General features: G+C 38.0%; 1 protein-coding gene across 4 annotated transcripts in view; it reads right to left on the reverse strand.

Annotated features, from left to right (window-relative positions):
- Positions 1 to 372: 372 nt before the first annotated feature.
- The window catches only part of NGLY1 (N-glycanase 1), a 52,613-nt gene continuing 29,916 nt past the window's right edge, over positions 373 to 23,069 (reverse strand). Inside the window, exons 8-12 of one of the 4 annotated variants that reach the window (XM_081105784.1) lie at positions 18,366 to 18,476; positions 16,715 to 16,879; positions 13,889 to 14,074; positions 5,282 to 5,459; positions 373 to 1,070 (exon numbers count right to left, since the gene is read on the reverse strand). In XM_081105784.1, the coding sequence (XP_080961910.1) occupies positions 1,000 to 1,070; positions 5,282 to 5,459; positions 13,889 to 14,074; positions 16,715 to 16,879; positions 18,366 to 18,476 (711 nt within the window). In that variant the 3' untranslated portion in view covers positions 373 to 999. Of the gene's footprint in view, positions 1,071 to 3,908; positions 4,924 to 5,281; positions 5,460 to 13,888; positions 14,075 to 16,714; positions 16,880 to 18,365; positions 18,477 to 23,069 lie in introns of those variants that run through there. The other 3 variants (XM_081105783.1, XM_081105785.1, XM_081105786.1) reach the window with 3 other exon arrangements.

Consider the following 23,069-nt stretch of genomic DNA (forward strand, 5'->3'; position numbering starts at 1 on the left):
GGCATGTGCCAGGGGGGTGGGGAGGCCGGGGGAAGGTCAATGGGGAAAAAAGGAGACATATGTACTACTATTTGTAATACTTTAAACAAGAAAATAAAATTACACACACACACACACACACACAGAATATTTCCATTCTCCTACTGAAAAATGTTTTCGGAGTAGTGATTAGTTAATATGCATGCCTATTTGTTAGCAGGCATTCTTGCGGCTCCTGCATGTATCAAGGGATTGGCAGAAAGGATTGTACAAAGACGTGGAGGGAGAGCAGGAGTTGAAACACCCAGCCCTTGGAACAGGAACCTTGTGACACCCCAGGGTAGACACACATTCCCATACATCTGGATAAGGAAGAATTGCACTCTATCTTTTGGGCAACTCCTCTGCCATCTGGCATTTTCAGGCTAATCATATTTTATTAATAAAAATATCATATTTTTCCTTAGTGGCCAAGATGCATGACTTGAGTGCATGACCACTCAGTGCTCACACTCATTTGTCAGATGAGTTGACTCCAACTGAAATTATAGCTCTCATGTTTTTCAACCATGAGTTTTTTTTGAAATGCAACTACTTCCGTGATCCATTTTACAAAGCTCTCCCGCCATCATTCTCCCTGAGCGTGGAATCTGTTTCAAATTTAGGTTTACAAGAAGTACCAGAGCTTTGATGGTTCCATATTTATTAAGTGAAGATCAAAGGCTCTCTTTGCTTTTTTCAGTCTTTTACATCTGCAAGGGATGACATAACATTTCAGATGACAGTATTTCTTTCCACCAAAGAATTCCACATGAGAATGCCTTCATTTTCAAGCACTTATTTCTTCCTAAGCTGAAACATCTCCAAATTATAAGCATGCTGCCATCACACATGGAATTTCATTCATTTATATTTCCAGAACACCAGGAAGCTAACACACCACTCTTCATTGCCACCAGATACTGCTTTGTCCCTTTTCTTCCCAGAAAGCCCTTTACCTAGGAAGACTGGCTTCAGGGATTATAAATCAAAAGTTATCTTCCTGAGTAGATCTTGCATGGGAGATGGCTTTTTGTTGTTTTGTGTTGTTTCTGACAAAGAAAGGATCATCAACATATTAGTAAGTAGATCATATATGCAGAGAAATATATGTAGCAAATTGCTGTCCCAAATATATGAAGACCTAAAAATCAGTGAGAAAGGACAAAGAACTCAATAGAAAAGAGGGCAAAATACTGGAATGGACAATCACACAATAAGGATCCCAAATGATTAATAAATGTGAAAGGATATTCAAACTCATCAGTAATCAGGAAAATACAAATTAAACCAACAAAATACTATTTAACTCCGATCATAATGGCAACAATGATAAAGTTCAATGAAATCTTGTGTAGGCCAGGATATAGAGAAGCAGAAATTGGAGTGAGCTGCCAAACACTGTAAATTGGTACTAAACCTCTTGGAGAGCAATTGGCAGTACCTTTGAAAAGTACATAGGCCCTGACTCAGCAATTCTATTTCTAGGAATATATCCTAGAGAATCTGCCTTTACCCACAGGGGAATACAGACAGTGTTGATTGTAAAAGTAATAATAACTGCTTGTAATAAACACTGAGAAAAAGCAAATAGCCATCAGGTTGGTAAGGGGAAAGTAAATTTTGGTACTGTTCAATGATGAAATCTATGCAGGAGTTAAGATAGGTAAATCTATATTGACATAGATTAGAAAATGACTAAAAAAGCAAATTGTAGAACATTATGTACTATTTATAATATTAGTTAAATATATTTAAAGTTATACAAGTCAGTATTTATTATTAAATGTATGTATATAGTAAAAGTTCAAAAATATAAAATAAACTCTAAATTCCTGACTATAGTTGTTCCTGGGGAAGATAAAAAAGGGGTAATGGGACTGAAAGAAGGTACATAGGGGAGATATCTGTAATACTATCAACAATAAAAAATATATTTAAAAATATATTACACAAATACAAAGCACCCATATCTTATCTGTTGTCAAATTACAATGTTTATTTCTCAGAACAGTTTAACTATAGTTAGAAAAATCATTGGTTCTAATATCAATTTCAATACCTCCTCAAACAGAATGTGCCTATCAAAAGATCTATATTCATGAAACATGTATTAAAACGACAACCCATACAATAGGACTATCATTCTATAACCCTGAAGCTTAGCAGAAAGAAAAGTTGATGGATAAGTGAATCTTGCCTATGTCACGAATCCATTGAATTGTTTAGACGGATTTGGTCATGAAACTTCTTCGGGTTTGAATTTCCTCAGTGAAAAGTGAGGAGCCTGGGTGAAATGATCTCTAGCAACCCTTCCTATCCCAAAAGTCCTCCCTTAATCCAGGGCACTTTCTCTCCTTGTAAACTGATCAAAGCATCAGATGTTGTCTCTTGAGAATGTGATTTCCAGCAAAGGACTTATTTAAAAAAACACACACACACCACTGTAACAAAAAACAGACTCTGTAAAATTCATCATGACGGGATCGGAGCTGAATCCAAGGCATAAATTCTTTTAAAAAAATGTGCAATGGCTGCAGAAGGCTAATCAATCACAACATGTTTCTAGAACTTGGTGCAGTTATTTCCTCAGTGCTTCACATCCACTCCTCAGTCACAACAGACCGAATGATTGCTATAAAAAGTGAACCCTCGTATTAGTGCCTGTTTATTGAGTATGTCAGCACCAAGGGCCCTTCTTCGCTAAGGTACTTTTGCCTGACCAGATTACTGTCCCTTAGCTTGACACATTATTGAGAACTGTTTTGTCCCACACCTTCTATGCTATTTCCAACCTTTTCTGTATAATAAAATATGTAGTAACATGAATTGGGGTTGGGGTTGAAACGCTCATGGAATACATTTAAGAAGAGTGTGGTATTACCTTTTCTCTTCAGTTCAACTCTATAACGTATAGCACATCCTTTTCCTGCTTAAAGCCACAGTAAGGATGTATCCTTTTCACAGATAAAGTATAATCAGTTGAGTTCCCACATTTTTATTATTATACTAGAGGCCCAGTGCATGGATTCATGCACTCGTGGGTCCCTTGGCCTGGCCTGCGGGGATGGAGCCAAAACCGGCTCTCTGACATCCCCCAAAGGAATCCATATTGCGAGAGGGCACATGCCAGGCCAAGGGACCCCACCGGTGCATGAATCCATGCACTGGGCCTCGAGAATGCATGTAAAATCTTTGATTAATCTCTTCCCACCCTCCCCGCTCCCCTCTGCCATTTATCAGTCTGTTCCATGTTTCCATGCCTGTAGTTTCTGCTCCTGCATTGAGCGTCTTCCCCCTGATGGTCAGTGTATGTCACAGCTACTGGTCAGTTGGTTGGCTGGTCGCTTAGGCTTTTATATATATAGATTTATAAAACTGCTTGTTGATCTTCCTGTTTCTCTGAAGGGGTTAAGAGGGTTGGTTCACCTGATCATCAACATACTCATGTGCCAATACCAGACACTTTAAGACAGATAAGAATCAAATCTCCAATTTCATGTATTTGGCCACCGTACAATGCTATGATTAACTCAGGAGTCCAAGATTTCCTGAAAACTTTCTAATATTAAACCACATTAATAACTTTAGATGCACAAACTACTTTTCTTGAAATGAAATTTTTTAGCAAGAAAGTGGTCTTCAACTGAGTTTGACTACAATTAAAGAGGAAATAGAAAACCTCTGTTCCAGAATGGTAGTAGGTATTTTATAATGTATACACAAGCTTTACTGAGTTGCACAGGATAAGAATCTCTGAGAATGTACTTTTCTGGTATGAAAAGTTGAGAACTTTGCAGAACATCACAAAGGCATTTAGGGGACAGGGGCTTTTTTACACTGTCTCCTTCACAGTGCAATCACAATGCTTTTGCACACACATGCTAATAAATGTTCACTAAATTTAATTGGAGAGGTTATATGGAACACTTACAAACAACTCTTGATATAGCATATAAATATTGTATAATACAGTTACATGGTTTCAAAGTCAAGATAGTTTATTCAATGAGGTAGATAAAAATACTCAAAAGAAAAATCAAAAGTAAAACATTTTCTGATGAGTCTACATATTATGGACTTATAATGTATATAAATTTATGCAGTCAATGTTTTCATAACTCTTGTCTATTCAAGCTGTTTTCAATGGTTAGCATACTTATTAAAGATTTTTATTTAGGCAAAGTAACCACTAAAAAGATATAAAGCAAAATAATTCAATTTATTTCTTAAATGCCTACATATTTACAATCATAAAAATTTTCATGCATAACTTATGAGATACTACACTTTCACAGTTATTAAAAATTAAAAATCTTAGGAAACCTGATTCAATTAACTTATGAAGAAATTAATAGCTGGTCATAAAATATCAAGTTACTATTACTAGCTTAAACTTTTATCATAATCATGAGCAGCATTTAATCATGAATACCTTCATTTTACTTTTAAACTATGCTTATACTTTTTAGATTAAAATCTCATATTGGGGCAATGAGACTTTACTCCAAATTACAGTCACATATGGAAGGGAGCTTTTAATTCAAGGTTTAATTATGGTCCATAGTACAAAGATATATTTCCAGGAGGGTTACATGATGGATAGCTAGCAAAAGAAATATGCTAGCAGAGTAGTAAATTGCCCACTAAGCATGCACTGAACCAGCAGACTAATCTAAAACATGGTAAGTCCTTGATTATTGCCAGCTTTTCTATAGTATTCAGGTTCTCAAAGGTCACTGAATTTTATAATTATCTCCAAACAATTTTCTTCTTGGTCCTTTAAGCTTTGTCTAAATAGTTGAGTATGTTGCCAAGCAACAACACCATCTCCTCTGCTTAATTCTGCTTCCAAAATAACTTCTGTGGCACCAGAAAAATCGTGATAGGAGTGAGGAATTTTATCTGTTGGAGGAAAAAAAATAACACTTTGCTTTGGAAACTTAAATAACATAAAGAGTTTTGGGATGCATTTTATACACTTGTAGGTAAAAATCAACCCTTAAAAAATAAATATAAAAACAAATTATTCTTTATGAAGGAAATGTGTCCTTTGAAACAAATGATTATTCTCCTATCTGTTTCAAAACAAAAAACAAAAGCCCTTCTATTAGAATGAGGTTATTTTTAATTAATTTTTTTCTGCAATAGTATGAATAACTCTTGGGTATAAAAGACTCAAAACTACATCTCAAATAAGTACAATTACTCTTCAGAGTGTTAAATACACACTTCATGATTAATTCTCTGGTCAAATGCTTACCGCCAGACAGTTCTACTTGTGCTGTATCAGATCGCAGTTTCCACTGTATTGTTCCAGTCTGAAAGGTTTGACTACTTGTTCTAATGGTAATGCTATCTAGTTTTAGGCCAACTGATCCACACTCAAACTTCCAGGAAATATGAGCATGAGATGATCCTTCCTTTCGGGCTAAATACACCTACAAAGTAGGAGGAAAAAAAGGAATTGTCAGAAAAAATGAAATAGTGTAGAAAACACATATAGTCAAAGTCTTATTTTCACAGGGTACTATGTACAAATGGTTATTACAAACCTAATTTTTCCCACTGAAAACATTTTTACTACTAACATTTAAAAATTTTTATTAGCAGTTTTTCCTATAGTATCTTAGAAAGGTATTATTTGAAAAACAAGTAGCCCACAAGTATAGCGCTAAAGGGCTGCATGCTAACCAAATTTTGGTAAGTCATATTCTTTTTATATATATATAATTGATTTTTCACAGAGAGGAAGGGAGAGAGATAGAGAGCTAGAAACATCGATGAGAGAGAAACATTGATCCGCTGCCTCCTGCACATCTCCCACTGGGGATATGCCCGCAACCCAGGTACATGCCCTTGACCGGAATCGAACCTGGGACCTTTCAGTCCGCAGGCCGACGCTCTATCCACTGAGCCAAACCGGTTTCGGCTTTTTAAATATATTTTATTGATTTTTTTACAGAGAGGAAGGGAGAGGGATAGAGAGTTAGAAACATCGATCAGCTGCCTTCTGCACACTCCCCACTGGGGATGTGCCCGCAACCAAGGTACATGTCCTGGCCCGGAATCGAACCTGGGACCCTTGAGTCCGCAGGCCGATGCTCTATCCACTGAGCGGTAAGTCATATTCTTTTTTAAATTAATAAGTTCAGCTATTTAAAATAAATTTTATGATGAATCCTGCTGAAAATGAAGAATCATTTTAAATGCAATTATTTCTTAATTTGTCTTCTTTTCAAAGCTTGGATTTTCAAATAAGCTTTCTTAGAGTGAGATGGGCCATATTCTATAAATAAATAAAAATACCTCAGCCACTGCTAAGTAATGTTTTACAAAAGGTAATATTCATGCTTGCCTCTTAAATAGCTTGCTCCCCATTCTGTCACCATCAATACCCCTTACCACTTTAAATCTATACTAGTTAAGGCATCCAAGATTATTGGCTGCTTCCAGCTTATTTCCTCTTATAGTTTCATCTAAGTCTTCAAACTGATGACATAAAAACTGACTCCCACAGCCATGGTCTTTAACAGGTAACTGCATTCACCCAGGCTCAAACCCCTAAGGATCTAACTCTAATCATTATGACTAAAGAGCCCCCAAAATTATCTATGCATTTTTTTAAATGAATATGGGGGACGAGGGGGGAGCCTTCTCCATTAATACTGCATTTACCACTAGTCATGACTTTACACTCATCTTCGTAACAGCACCCAACTCTTGCATTAAATCCAAACTCTTAGCTTTCATAGTCCTCCCAAATTTTCTCTCACCTTGAACTACCAATATTCCCTTACTCAAATGTAACTATTTTATTTTTGGTATACTTGTATGACCTAACTTAACCAAATCATAGCTCTCTGGGGGGCACAGGTTTTGAATTAAAAGGATTTCATAAATAGTATTTAAATAATAAAAAAATTATATACACGAACATATTCTTTTAGAAATGTCAAAGCTACTTCTCAGGGGCCATATAAAACACATCTGCATGAAAATCCTACTCCATGTCTTTAGTCATCAAGTGAAAATCACTGCTAGCATTCTATTGATATTCTATTCCATTTGGCAATTTATGGATATTTTTCTTCCAGATCAAATATGTCAGTTAATTTAATTTGAAAGTTTTTAAAATCAGTGAGCTGGAGACTATAAAACAACTAAATAATCACCCTCCAAGGAAAATGATTTGAACTCCTCAGACTATCCTCTAATAATAGGGTAATATGCAAATCAACTGAACGGCAGAACAACCGGTCTCTATGATGCGCACTGACCACCAGGGGGCAGCCACTCAACGCAGGAGCTGCCCCCAGCCCGCAGGCCCCGATCACCTGATGGGGGCCTGCTGGCCAACCTCTCAGTCCCTTCCTCAGCTGGCAGGCTCTGATCGCTCAATGGGGAACAGGAAACCGGGGATGGGTGGTGTTGGACGCAGGCGGTGCCAGGCCAAGGCCCCCACCCTGACAGTCACCCTAAACACAGAGGGTGACCCGTGGTGGGGGGTCAGACCAGCAAGCGGGCGGGAACGGCCAACCTCTCGGTTTCTCCCCAACTGACAGGCTCAGCTCGCCCAATGGTGAATGGGGAACTGGGGGTGGGTGGTGGTGGGAGGCGGGGCCAGCTGCCAGCAGCTGGGGAAGATGGCCCTGATCGCAGGCCAGGCCTAGGTACCATACCCATGCACGAATTTCGTGTGCCAGGCCTAAAGTATGTGTATAATCAACAATTGTTCTGGATGGCAAACCTAGATGTATTTAACTGTCAACTGTCCCACTGAAGTTCAGGGCAGCTTCACTATAACATCCTCTAATGCTCACGTGTTTCTACAGCTCCTCTTATAGCTATTTGTAAGGAGAACCTGGGGCTCAGGCTTGCACCATGCTTCCTGGGAGTCATTAATTTCACCTGTTCTAAACTACTGGCTATTCATAGCTTAATTACTCCTTCAAAGAAGTGGCTAGTAATGACATTATCTGGAAAAGATGAGCCAAACAACAGGGTTACAGGAAGAAAGAGGGTTGTAAAGAACTAAAAAACTGGGGGAAAGCAATCTTAATACAGAAATACATTCAAATTCATATCTTAGTAAGTACTTCCATGTAATAGATTTTCAGGGCTCAGTAGTTTTAAATGTCGCCTCAAAAGTGTGGGTATAAAATATGATAGGCTGAAGTCAGCCTAATTTCAAATTTCTAGCTTACCCCAAGAACTGTCTTCATTATACCATGTGGCTCTGTGCCAGAATTGTGGTTTTAACTGTCACAGGAGGTTTATAATAGTTGTTGAACATATGTGAGAGGACTGCCTGTTCTAAGACTTACATTTTTTAACCCTGAGGGCATCAGCTTTTAAGAGTCTAACAGTTAAAGGATAAAATGGATCATCACTGAATTCTTAAATGCTTAAACAGTCACACATTGTGAGCAAATAAAAGGTCTCGGGATAAAGAAACGGTATATGCAGATAAAAGACCCTATTTATATTGAAACTTTGTATTGTCTTTTGCACATAATACAGTCTGTCTGGAGCATTTTAACCAATTTATTTTAACTCAACATTTTTAGAGGTTCCAGGAAGTTATCAAGAATATGCATACTTAATTTGGTAATTTGAAATGCACCAAAACAATAGGATTTACATAAACCTCCAAATGTGGTCCTATGTGTTAATACCAACAGAATGAATAATTTTACTTTATTTAGAATATATTATACTTTCAAATATTCTTTCTTTTTTTTGTTGAGACCCCAACCCCCCCAAAGCATTTTTTTGGTAACTGTTGTGTGTTCCTAACTTTTTGAAGTTATTTTAGACAACTTTTGCCTGTTGTCTTTTTAAATTCATAGGTGTCATTATTATGTATAGTTCTATATGTTCGTTTGTGCAATTTATGGGACTACTAAGAGGTGAGTGCTGCTACCCCTATTTTAGAAGCAGTGGTATTACAGATGGCATGAAGTTTTCCCCCTGCAGACTGAAATCTATCTGGCACCCCAAAGCAACCCACCCTTGCCCCTCTTTGGCATCTGTTAAGGACATGCAGGCGCATCACAACCTGTGGGCAGGAACAAGAATGTGTCTGTGACTTAAGGTCTAAGTTATACAATGTACACAAATGAAACTTTGCTCTTCGGGTTGTGTCTCTAACCACTAGTTTCAAGACTGTCAGCTTTTTTAGGTAGTTCATTCTACAGAAGATCTTCACTTACAGATTTTCGAATTACTACATGCCAGGCTGGTCTGCTGGTTACTATGGATTCCTGGAGGCTCAGTTTGTACTACACTATTTGAAGTTGTTCTCTAGTGTGCTCTTAAAGTTATTCTTCTGCTCAGGCTGCTAGGATTAACTCTAAGTTCACTGTACAGCAGATATTCCTACAGATATCCAGCAGAGCAGCTGTACTTCACGAGATTTTAATTTAATGCTGGTAAATTGGTATTGTTCATGAACCATATTTTGGGTTATTCCATTTCATCACAGAAATCAAACATGAGTCACTACCAGTCTCCACTGTAATCTCTCTATACTATGCTTCTGATTTTCTGGAATGTTCTCTGGATCACTAGTGTTATCACATCCTTTCCTTGCCTAAACTTTCACAGATTCTTATTACATTACTGCAAGGTAATCAAAGTCCCTGGGACCTGACAACTGTTTACCTCTCTATTCTCATTTCTCACTATTCTGTTCCATATTCCCTACTACTTATTTGTCCCTAGATATCAGGTGTTTCTCTCCTCAGCGCTTATACACATGCTCCTTCTCATGTACCCAAACACCCTCCTCTTCCACATCCTGTCCTTACACGAGAAACTCTCCTTCGGCCCTGGACGGCTCGGGGGAGGGGCTGCGGGAGGTTGGCTATGGGAGCGCAATGAACACCAGGGGGCAGCTCCTGCGTTGAGTGTCTGCCCCCTGGTGGTCAGTGAGCGTCATAGCAACCAGTTGAATGGTCGTTCGGTCAACTGGTCATAATGGTCACTTAGGCTTTTATATATATAGACTGGTTTTAGGTGTACAGCATAGTGATCAGACATTTGTATAATTTACAAAGTGACCCTCCCAATAAACCTATTACCCACCTGGAACCGTACATAGTTAATATAATGTTAATGATTATATTTCCTAGGCCAGGGGTGGGCAAACTTTTTGACTCAAGGGCCACAGTGGGTTCTGGAACTGGACCGGAGGGCCAGAACAAAAGCATGGATGGAGTGTTTGTGTGAACTAATACATGTTAACACTGCTGCTGGTGAAGGAGCGGAGGGGAGAGCAAGAGAACCCTCCGCTCTTTCGGCTCCGCAGGCCGGACAGAACAGCCAACCGGCCGTAGTTTGCCCACGGCTGTCCTAGGCTGTACTTTACATCCCCATGACTATTTTGTAACTATCAATTTGTATTTAATCCCATTTCCTTGACTATTTCTCAAGCCTATTCTTCACCATACCTTTCCTCCATAATCCCCTGGAATCTAGACAGATCGCATGCAGCCTGCTCTTGTGTATTTAGAACAGACTTTTATTCCCTCAAAGAGGTAGCCTCCCAGGAGCACAGGGACTCACTGCATTGTAATACTCAGCAGGTACATTCTTCAGTGACGTGTGAATTTGAAAGGAATATAAAAAGCTAAGTCAGGGACACTTTTTAGGAGGCAAGCGATAACAAGTGATGCTAACAGATTCCCAAACCAGTCTCCCTGCATCTGCCCTGGTCCCTTCAAAAATGTTCTCGCCCTAACCGGTTTGGTTCAGTGGATAGAGCATCGGCCTATGGACTGGAGGGTCCCAGGTTCGGTTCCAGTCAAGGGCATGTACTTTGGTTGTGGACACATTCCTAGTAAGGAGTGTGCAGGAGGCAGGTGAATCGATGTTTCTCACTCTTTATCCCTCTCCCTTCCTCTCTGTAAAAAATCAGTAAAATACATATTTTTTAAGATGTTCTCTGCGGTTGCCATAAATACTTTTTAAAAACCCTGATTACTAAATGCTCTCAGGGCAAGAAATAGCTCAAGTGTCTTCCTCTCTGGTCTCGCCTTGTACTGTGCTACCTCCCGGCTCTCTGCTTGTAGCTGCCCTGCCCTCTCCACAGAACTTTCTTTCCTTTCCTTTCTGTTAGATTAACTTGGCTTAAGCCTACTCCCTCCAGTCCCAGGTAACTGGATTCATTTCTCCCTTTATTGACTTACTACACTGTGTACCTCTTCATGACATTTTTTTCAACAAATACGTGTGAGAAGAGATTGTCTCTCGCCTACTAGATTATAAATATTACCTGGGCAGAGACCCTGTCTTTTTCTACTCACTTTTGTACTACTCTCAGTATTCATATATTTATCATAGTATCTGATATATAAAAAATGTTTATAGTAAAGTTTGGTGAATGTAAGAAAGAATGATTGAGTTTATTTGGCATACATTTTATATCACCTTAGGGCTGTGTAGACCACCACAATAAACCCTGTCTTCATTCAGACTGTGTCCCTTGGCTATTCTTAGATACTTTGCATTTTTGAGCAAATTTTCACTTTTTGTTGCTAAAGTCATTATAGCACTTTTTGATGTATGGCATTATGTCAAGAATTAATTCATTGCATCATTTAGCAAACATGCACACTGTCAGACATTGCACATGGCACTTTGGATATAATGTTAAGAGGCAAGCGTCAAGGGGAGCATAGACTAGTATAGGAGAAAGACACATGGGCCAACTGTTTAGATTAGTAAGATTAGTGATACTGGTGGTCAGTGTGCTGCCACAGCCAACCTTCTGCAGCTGGCCAAGCTCCTGCAGTCCCTCCCCCCAGGCGACTGGCCCCAATTGGCCCTGATCGCCTGCCAGGCCAAAGGACCCCATTAATGCACAAATTCGTGCACCGTGCCTCTACTATAAAATAATATTGAATATCAACTATAATTGGCACATAAAATGTTAAAAAAAAAAAAAAGAAAAAGAAATAGGCTTCTTCTATTTAGTAGAGCTAGAGAATCCCTAACTGGAGACATGCTAGTACAGAACTAAAAATGCTAATTTAGAGGGAAAATTACGTTTTAGTGGAAATATATTACTTCTGAGTTATTAGTCTCTACAATATAGTTAATATTCTAATATTTTTCTTCATTGGGCACTAAATACTGTAACTGAGAACTGATTCATTCAACTTCTAAAAAGATGCCCTTCATAAAAGCATATCAAGGCATAAACTTTGAGTAGGAGCCTGTTTTTCATGTAATGGTCTTTGCATCTCATTTACATTACTTAAGTCTTTTTATACAATACAGCCTCTTTGGCCACAGCCTTTTCCCTTCCCTTACAAACACCTACTCATCCTTCAGCGTCCAGCTCAAATGCTGCCTGCTCTGTGGAGCTTTGCCCAATTCCCACAGCCAGAGCTAATTACTCCCTCCTTGGTGTCTCCATGGCAATGTGTTGATATCCTTATTATGGCACTCTTCATCATGGTTAAGATGGCTGTTTATGCTTCGGTTTCCCGTTAGACTGTGAGAGCAGACACCGTACCTCCCATCTTTTTTTCGGTGTAGCTGACAACAATGCCTAGCACAACAGGCATTCAGTAAATGTTTGCTGATGAACCAATGAGTAACTAAAGAAGAAATATGCCATACTACAGACCTGTTTCTCAGCACGTCACATCTTGGGCAACACAGCATTGTTTCCTCTACCATTACTTTCTCCATCCGCACTGCTGGTTAGGAAGAATGGCAGGCTAGACTAGTTTAGTCCTTGAATAAAAACATATCTATTCTATCCTGCTGTCTGTTCAGAAAATATTTTTGGCAAAGGATAGAATCCCAGGAGTTGTTCAGTGCCCTCATCAACTATATAATCGATTACAGGTTCGTATTCAAATACAGATTCATATCTTGAAATTTTAAACTTTATATTTCATTTTATAGGCCCTTCTTTGACTAAAGAAGGAAGTTCCTAAATCTACAATTTTAATAACGCTATAAGCTATTCTTGGTTTAATACAAAAAGATCACCAAGATAAGTTTTAAAATAAAAACTTATGATTAGAAAAAAAGCAGGGACCTCATCTCTGCATGCCTTCTGTACTCTGATTACTGCCTACAACAATGATAAGCATATAGTAGATGCTGTTACTCTTTAATCTATCCAAGGTCTTCTTACAAGTGAACAATTCCCTTCCCATTCAAACATTTGTCATGTTAACTTTAAAAACTCCTTATAAGTAGGTTCATTAACTCCTATGAAAATATATCAGTAACATGGTTAGATCTAGTGAGGTCATTTGAATAACTGAGTTTATTTCTGGTGCTTGTCTAAGGGGTAGGGCAGACTAAAAGCAAAGCCTCTTACTTGTTACAAATAATGGGAAAATATCCAAGTTGGCATATGGGAACTACTATAGTCCTAGCAATCCATTTCTTTGTTCTTTAAATAACTAATATTACTGCTCAACCATTCATATTGTTATGCAATGAAGGTGTATTAAATGGTTAGCTCTTGGGACTTTGAACTACATGCTATATTCATTATAGTCCACCTTAGTAGGCTATCAATACATACTTGTGAAGAAGTTAAATAACAATATACTTTATATATTTATGCAAAAATTAATCACATGGATTAGTCATTTACTTATTTTTCCCAATGAAAGCATTAAATTCAACCTCTAATGAAAACAATTCCTTGTTATAAATGCACAAATTTCTTATGATCTCTTGATTAAATGTTGGGAACACAATTTTCTTTTACAAGTTTAAGGAATACTAAAAGTAATTTTGACGTATCAGTTTTTACATAATGCACAACTGAAAAATGAAACCAATCTATATGTTTAAACAACAACAAAGGTTTAAACAGTTTCCTGCATTAAGTTACCATGTTCCAGTCTGTTTCAACTTTTCTGAATATGGATTCCATTTTCCATACACCATTTTCCCATCCAGAAATGATTTGATTATTATTTGAAACTCGAACATAATGATCTTTCACAATATTATAACAAAGGTGAAGCTGTTTAGAAATCTTCTCATTTTCAGAGGGGATGAACATGGCTTCCTTTTTCTTAAAAAGGAAAACAGAATTAGTTTTTCAAGGTAATGAAAGACTATAGATTGTATATGTATATGGGGAGTGAGAGAGAGACGAAAGAGGGAAATTGCTATGAATAATGGTAAGAGATTCCTTCAATATGAAAATGAAAAATTAGTGCCATTAAAAATTCAGAAAGTATTTTATAGGTTAAACATGATCATTATAATGTTGATATAGCACAACTGCTACAAGACAGAAAATGAGAAGTATAAATAATAACTACAAGTTATATTTTTGTGATTTTGTAATAAATTCATTTATTTTTCTTCATTTCCAACATAATCGTTTTCTAACTGGACTAGTATAATTGTCTCTTGAAATTAATTCCCAGCTTCCAAGTTTTATTTCTCCTGTTCAAGCTTCACAAAGTAATGAAAGTGATTTTTTAAAAATGTAAATTGTGATGTTATTTCCTTACTTAACTCACTCCACTGACTTCCACTGTACTGCAACTCTAAACCTTTACCAAGGGTGACAGGACCCTGCATGATCTGTCCCCTGCCTACTTCTCCAACCAGATCTCATGTTACTCTGCCCTTTGTCTTTATGCTCTCACCATATTACTTTTCCTTTAGTTCCTCAAAAAGATCCAGTTCGTTTCTGCCCCAGTGCCTTGATACATACTGTTTCCACTGTCTGGAATGCTGTTCTTTCTACTTCCCATATCTTTGATTCTCTCTCATCCTTCAAGCCTAAACCTAAAGCCATTTCATCAGAGTGTCCTTTCCTGGTAACCCTAAGGTAGGAGAGTGAAACAATCAATGCAGACCACTGCTCTAGTCTGTGATAGTGTCTTAATACAGTATTTACTAATCATTCAGGATATGCTTTTTTTGTTCAGCATTGGGTATTAGGTATTAAACAATATAAAACTTTGAATGTATAAGAATCACTAATAATATATATCTTAGAAAAGGAAAGAAAAAAATAATTACATATGTGTATTTGTAATCACTGTCAGAATTACAAAACAGTAACATTGCATGTATAAATAAGATAATTCCCTAGTAGAACCTATGACTATTACTGTCAAAAAAGTAAAATAAAAGCAGTTTATTCTTTTTAGATACTGGTATTATAAGTTAGTGTATTCGCTTCAAAGCAAGCATGTAACAACAAAGATATTTCAGAATCGAAATAGCCAAATGGAAATAAAATTTAAAGTAGCAGTATCTATATTTTACAAGGACAACTAATTGCAAAAGGGAAAAGAAAAATATATGTTACTGAACATACCATGTATGCAACTGAACAAACAATCTGGAGTAAGAATGACATTAATATTTCATGAAATCTTTCAGTCTAAGATTAACATGAAACTATTCTTTCCAGAAATCACAGGATATCACCAACTTATTTCGAGGTCTAGTTCCAAAAATTTTTTGGACTGACATTTTTCAATTTACTTTTAAAATAAACATTTATTTCTAAAGAGGAAAATGACATTTTTAAATCCATGGCTCTAATAAGGTCTTCAGTAATAGAGAAATTTTTAAAATTTTCAAAAGGGGAAACAATCTGAGCATATGATCCAATTCATATTTTTAAAGTTTAATCAACTTATATGCCATACAAGAGGAAGCACACCCATCCATAAAAAGAAAAAGAAATGAAGACCTAAATAATATCAATGTTTTAAATTGAGCACAGCTGTGAATTAAATTAGCTCTTTTAAACTGGCTTCATTTACATTTATACTTATAACTTGCACTGCATCAGCAGTGATTTGAATGATTTGTTGAATTTAGATCTTGTAATTCTATGGCTGAGCCAACACTTCCAACTGCCTGCTAAAGATTCTGGATAAATTAACAAGCAAACAAAGTTACTGAAGATAATTCACTCCCTTTAGACATATTTCTTTACTGGAGAAATGAGTTGCAAATTTAGAAAAAGTAGACATAAAACTTTAATTAGTTTAAAACTGTCGATATTGATATCGTGATGGGTTATTTTCCTTTCAAGCACTTTTCATTACATTATCACCTTAGACCTTCATATAAAATACTTTATAAGAATATATTTATTAAAAAGTAAATAAAATATTTTATAGTAAGTCAACTTTAAACTCCCTAAGGGAAAGGGACAGTCTATTGTACTTTCTTCATGTTTATTACAGAGCTTTTCACCTACCCTCTAATTATAGACATTATATTTCCATTGTTCATTATTTAATTTTGGAAGATTAATCAAGAGATACCTTAAAATAAGTTTGACAATATAATAGCAATCACACCAGCAGCAATAATTTCTAGCCAATAGCAGATGTATGCAAGTCTATTTCTTATTATGGTTGGTGATTACATGGGTGCTCAATTTGTAAAAATCTGTTCAGCTGTACACTTACAATTTGTGCATTTTTCTGTATATATTTCAGAAAAGTTATACTATACTCAAAATTTATGAAAAATAGAAAAATCCTATTTTAAAATGTTTTGCTAACTCTCTTGTATGTGACTAGACTATGTCAATCAATCATCGGTTTCAGTTTTTAATAATTAAGCTGAAAAGTTAATTGAAAAGTCATGGCCAATGCATTTTTTCAGTAAGTAAAGAGCACAGTATAAGAAGCAGGAAAGTGAGATTATCATGCTATAATGAATTAAATACCTCTAGACCCATTTCACCTCGGGCTACTCTCCAAGCCACTGACCCAGATATTCTCCCACCAAGTTCTCCAGGTTTAGGGGTCTTGGGAGAAATAAATTCAACAAGCTCCACAATGATCCTCTGGAGAAGTTCTTTTCTTCTGTTTTCTGACAAAGACATTTGCCTCTACAATACATGTTTTAAAAAAAGTCATTAAGATTAGGAAAATGTGGAAGCCCAACTCTAAGTAAGAATATACTTAAGACATGTATTTCAAGGGAATCTTAAAAGAAGTAACAAACTTTATTTTCATATGTATAATTATTTGGAAAATAAAATGAACACTAGAAAGTTCAAAGTAATTTTTAAAAACTTAGGTAAAGAGATCATTTTATACCCACATCCAACGCTGCATGACCTTTAATATCCTAGATTTAAAATGAAGATACCAACCTCTATTTTTGGCCCCAGTAAACTACTTGTGTCAGGTCAACTGTCCCACTGAGAAAGCTAGAAAAGGGGGAACACATACACACAGACACATATAAAAACCTGTTTGAATGCAATAGAAAACTACCAAGGTAGCCAGACTGAAGAAGATCCCAAGAGAAGTAAATTGAAGCGAACCAATACTGTGCCACTTGCCCAGCCAGCATGACTCAGTGGTTGAGCATCAACCTATGAACCAGGAGGTCATGGTTCGATTCTCGGTCAGGGCACATGCCCGGGTTTCGGGCTCCATCCCCAGTGTGGGGCGTGCAGGAGGTAGCCAATCAATGATTCTCTCTCATCATTGATGCTTCTATATCTCTCTCCCTCTCCTTTCCTCTGAAATCAATAAAAAAAATTTAAAAATACTGTGTTACTTTTCCCTTCCAGGAATTTGCTAATTATTAACTGAAACGAGGAGGAGGGGCCAAGAAACCAAGCACAAAATGAAGGCTAAAGCGCTGAAAAACAAAGAATTTTTAGCAGAAACAAAGTGCTGGCGAGTAAATAATTGGAGATCAGAGCCTTCCAAGGTGAAGGGATCTAGTAAATACTCCAGGTTTTCAGCTTGGCATCTCTGAAGGACTACACAGTAAAGGTGAAATTCCACAGAGACTGAAAAGCTCACTTTCAACGTCAATCATGATTGCATTAAGGTGATCCACTCCTATTCTAATTGCCTTCCAACAGTGCAAAGAAAAAATAAAAATCATACAAGTATATAGTTTAAAAAATTTCCATACTACCAAAAGGGTATAAAGTAAAAACTTAATCTTCCCTCTTGAACCACCAGGTTTTCTCGGAAGTAGTCATTGTTAACAATTTCCTGTGTCTTGTTTTAGAAATTTCTATACTTGAACAAGTGTATGTGTGCGTGTGCGTGTGTGTGTGTGTTTATGTAATTATATTCAAGACACAATAACTTGGATAAATAAAACAACATACTTTTGCCAAGTATTATATATACTAAAATTTTGTTTCACTGAACTTTGAGACATAATGATTTAATGTAAAAAAGTACAATATTTAAAATAAGTCATCAGAAATTTGAATTAACAAAAAGACATTTAACATATTAAAATATTTTAGCCTACAAAATAATGCCACAACTTTAAAAACCAGCTCTTGATTATATAAAAATTTTCAAATATCCTCTCAAAAATGACAAATGCCCATCACCTACCTGCTTATTAAGTCCATTAATAGTTTCTCGAAGTAATTCTTCTTTAATCAGAGTTCTTCTGGAGATTACCTCTTCATGTTTACAAGAATATCGCCAAGTGACATCAACCACCTCAAATTATAGAGTACAAACATGTAACAAGATTACAACCATCAACCTTAAATACCTAGAATGTAATTCTTAAACATAAAATTTTACAAATGCTATCTTTATTCAAGTTCAAAAACCTGTGGAACAAAATCAGAGAATGTGCTTTTCATTCATTTTGTTCAGGCACATGTCCAAGAAAGACTGTGACAAGATGAAGTTTTCAGGACATTTAGGTTTTTTAGAACTGATTTCCCAAAATACAACAAATAAAAAACCTTTTCCATTTTTACTGTATGAAATTTATATTATAGAACTGATTTTTGCAAAAACAATTCAATGGAGAAATAAACCTTTTTCAACAAAAGGTGCTAGAAAGTTCCTTATCCATATACAAAACAATGAATTTCAATCCGCACCCCAGAGTATATACACAATTAACTCAAAATGGATCACAGACCCAAGTGTAAAAGTATAGAACTTCTAAAAGAAAACAAAGGACAGCCAGCTGGCCTGGCGGTCAAATCCCCCTAGTATTAACTACAACAATCAAGGCTTAACTACAGGAGGACTGCACACAACGACCACTAGGGGGTGCACCAAGGAAGCATAAAAAAATGCGGAGACAAAGAAACAGGACAAAACTGTCAATGGAGGATATTCAGTTCAGAACCACACTTTTAAGGTCTCTCAAGAACTGTCTAGAAGCCGCTGATAAAATTAATGAGATCCTCAACAAATCTAATGAGACCCTCGATCTTATGATAAAGAACCAACTAGAAATTAAACATACACGGACTGAAATAACAAATATTATACAGACTCCCAACAGCAGACCAGAGGAGCGCAAGAATCAAGGCAAAGATTTGAAATGCGAAGAAGCTAAAAACACCCAACCGGGAAAGCAAAATGAAAAAAGAATCCGAAAATACGAAGATAGTGTAAGGAGCCTCTGGGACAGCTTCAAACGTACCAACATCAGAATTATAGGGGTGCCAGAAGATGAGAGAGAGCAAGATATTGAAAACCTATTTGAAGAAATAATGACAGAAAACTTCCCCTACCTGGTGAAAGAAATAGACTTACAAGTCCAGGAAGCACGGAGAACCCCAAACAAAAGGAATCCAAAGAGGACCACACCAAGACACATCATAATTAAAATGCCAAGAGCAAAAGACAAAGAGAGACTCTTAAGAGCAGCAAGAGAAAGAAACTCAGTTACCTACAAGGGAGTACCCATACGACTGTCAGCTGTTTTCTCAACAGAAACTTTGCAGGCCAGAAGGGAATGGCAAGAAATATTCAAAGTGATGAATGCCAAGAACCTACAACCAAGATTACTTTATCCAGCAAAGCTATCATTCAGAACTGAAGGTCAGATAAAGAGCTTCACAGATAAGGAAAAGCTAAAGGAGTTCATCACCACCAAACCAGTATTATATGAAATGCTGAAAGGTATCCTTTAAGAAGAGGGAGAAGAAGAAAAAGGTAAAGATACAAATTATGAACAACAAACATTCATCTATCAACAAGTGAATCTAAGAATCAAGTGAATAAATAATCTGGTGATCATAATAGAATCAGGGACATAGAAAGGGAATGGACTGACTATTCTTGGGGGGGAAAGGGGTGTGAGAGATGCGGGAAGAGATTGGACAAAAATCGTGCACCTATGGATGAGGACAGTGGGTGGGGAGTGAGGGCGGATGGTGGGGCAGGAACTGGGAGGAGGGGAGTTATGGGGGGAAAAAAGGAACAAATGTAATAATCTGAACAATAAAGATTTAATTAAGAAAAAAAATTAAAAAAAATAAATAAATAAAATGAGGTTGCCTGCATGGAGCATGGCATCTGCTCGTGGGAGGCTCAGTCAATGCTTGTGCTCCGAGGAGTAAAGGCATTGGCTTGAGCACCACACTTTGCTTAGCTACCAGAAATGGTCACCTATTTCTAACTTTTAATAACTTTCATCCCATAATCAGGACTTTACTTCTGACCATAGAATGTAAATTTACATACTTCTCTAGTGTGTAGACATGTAACTTTTTTTATGTCTCCATGCTGAATTCAGCTGACTCAGAACCCAACCCCATCCCACTCATTGTTTCTTTAAATGGTGGGACAAACAATCTTGATTTTGCAGATTAAAGGTGATTTAGTCACAGTCAGTTTAACATTTAGCCTCTCAGTTAGTTATGTTCAGTTCAGGATTTAGAGTAACACAGTGTAAAGTTCATAGCCTTTCCTTGCATCCCCCAATAATATTGGGGTACACAGCATGTATAGTCTGCAGGCTGGCCTCAGCTCTTTGCTGCCCTCCATTGGCCTCTGTAACACTGCACCTGTGGCTGATGGACCTGGCCACACCTGGGTGGGGGCTTGGACAGAAATATGATGCTGATGCTTGTCATTCTGCCAGAGCCTCTGGTGGCCTGGTCCATGTCTTCTGCATCCTCACCCCCCACCCCCACCCGGCCTCCCCGCCCCGATTGGGATGTCCTTTAGCTCTGGCCCTTCTGGTCCTTCTGAGTTGCCATGTAGGGGAGGCATGAACTTATGGATGGCCCCCAAATTGTGCTCAGGTCTCTCTGCCCAAACATACCTCCCATCCTTCCTCTCCTACTCCATCCACCCTGGACAGTTCCAGCACAAGAAGAGGACGTTTCCTTTCCCATTTCCAAACAGGAAGTGGAGCAGAAACCTCTCCCACATTCAGCCTACTCCCAAACCACCTGGGGTGTCCCTTAGGTTGAGGCCCAGGGAATGGGGACATTGCTGGTTGCTGTTCTGAGAGCTCTTCCTCTCAGTAAACGTAACCCACTTTTGTTCAAAGTACCAATGCCATTAGTATTAGCATTCACATTTTTAGAATTCCTTTTGCTGGGATGGGCAGTAAGATAGGAATGGAAGTTATTGGGTAGGCTTCTCAAAAGCTACTGTTCCCATGACTTAAAAAACACAAAACCTGATATGTACCTTTTGCCTTTCTTGCTGATTGGAATGCATATGTGCTGCCAGGAGTTAGAGCAGCCATTTGCAACCAGCAGGCCATATGCTAACGTGGCAGTAGGAAGCTTGGAGTCTGGATCCTTGATAACTTGAGGACAGAACCGAACTCCTTATCTTTTTGTTAGCAAATAAATTCCTGTTTGCTTATGCCACTGTGATCAGGTCACTTGGACACGCAGCTAATAGCAATAAAAATGGATTAACTTGGGCACCAGATTTATCCTAGGCTTGCTGCCCTTAAGTATATGTAGCTTCCCAACCTCCATCTGTACCCCCAGTGTAGCAAGTATTTGTATTGTCATCCTACATGTCAGGGGACCACTGTTACATCATTGCAGGGGAATAAAACTTCCCGGATTCCTCGGTGCTTCTGTAAAAAGCCCAAGCCTCCTGAGACGCAGAAGTAAAAAAAAAAAAAAAAGAAAAAAAGAAAACAAAGGAGAAAATCATTGTGTCTTGCGTTAAGCAAAATTTTCTTTGCTACACTATCAAAGAGCATGATCTATGGAAGAACAAATTAATAAAATGGACTTCATCAATTTATTATCTTCAAAAATCATTGAAGAAATGAAAAGATAAGCCTCAGATAAGGAGAAAATTTTTTGCAAAGCATATATGTAGTAAAGGACTTGCATTCAGAATATATAAGGAACTCTCAAACTCAACGATAAAAAAAAAATTTAAAAAGTGGGCAAAGTAGACAGGTGGATGGCAAATCCTATATAATAAAAGCCTAATATGCTAAGTGTCCAGCCTTCCAGTCATCCGTTCAACCAATCAAAGCGTAATATGCTAATGATATGCTAAGGCTGCTCAACCACTCGCTATGACGTGCACTGACTCCCAGGGGGCAGACAATCAACCTGGTGGACCAGTTGCTATGACGTACACTGACCACTGGGGGGCACAGAGTCAACAGGTCGAACAGTTGCTATGACGTTCACTGACCACTAGGAGGCAGACACTCTGACGGGTAGGTTAGCTTGCTGCTGGGGTCTGGCTGATCGGGACTGAGCGAGATGGGCCAGACACACCCTGGAGCCCTCCTGTGGTCCCTCCCCAGCTGGTCAACCTCCCGTGTCCCTCCCCAGTCCTGATCATGCACCAGTGGGGTCCCTCGGCCTGGCCTGCAATCTGGGACCCTTTGGGGGATGCCAGAGAGCCGGTTTCAGCCTGATCCCACACAACACAGGAATTTGCCCCTGGTGGTCAGTGTGCGCCTACAGTGGGAGCACAGCTCAGCCAGAAGCCAGGCTCATGGCTAGTGAGTGCAGTGGCAGGAGCCTCTCCCACCTCCGTGGCAGCGCAAAGGTAATCTGACTGCTGGCTTAGGGGAACAGGCCTAAGCTGTTAGTCAGACATCCCCTGAGGGCTCCCGGACTGCGCTGAGGGGGTGCAAGTCAGGCTAAGGGATCTCCCTCCCCGCCACCCCCCCATGCATGAATTTCATGCACCAGGCCTCTAGTAAGCACATAAAAAGATGCTTAGTACTGTATGAATACATGAAACAGACTGACAGATCTCAGAGGGGAAGCGGGCGGAATTAGATAAAAGGTGAAAAGATTAGCCAAAGAATATATATGGATGATCCACAAACACAGAAAAGTG

This window comes from Myotis nattereri (assembly GCF_964212035.1).
Source record: "Myotis nattereri genome assembly, chromosome: 14".
Classification (NCBI taxonomy): Eukaryota; Metazoa; Chordata; class Mammalia; order Chiroptera; family Vespertilionidae; genus Myotis; species Myotis nattereri.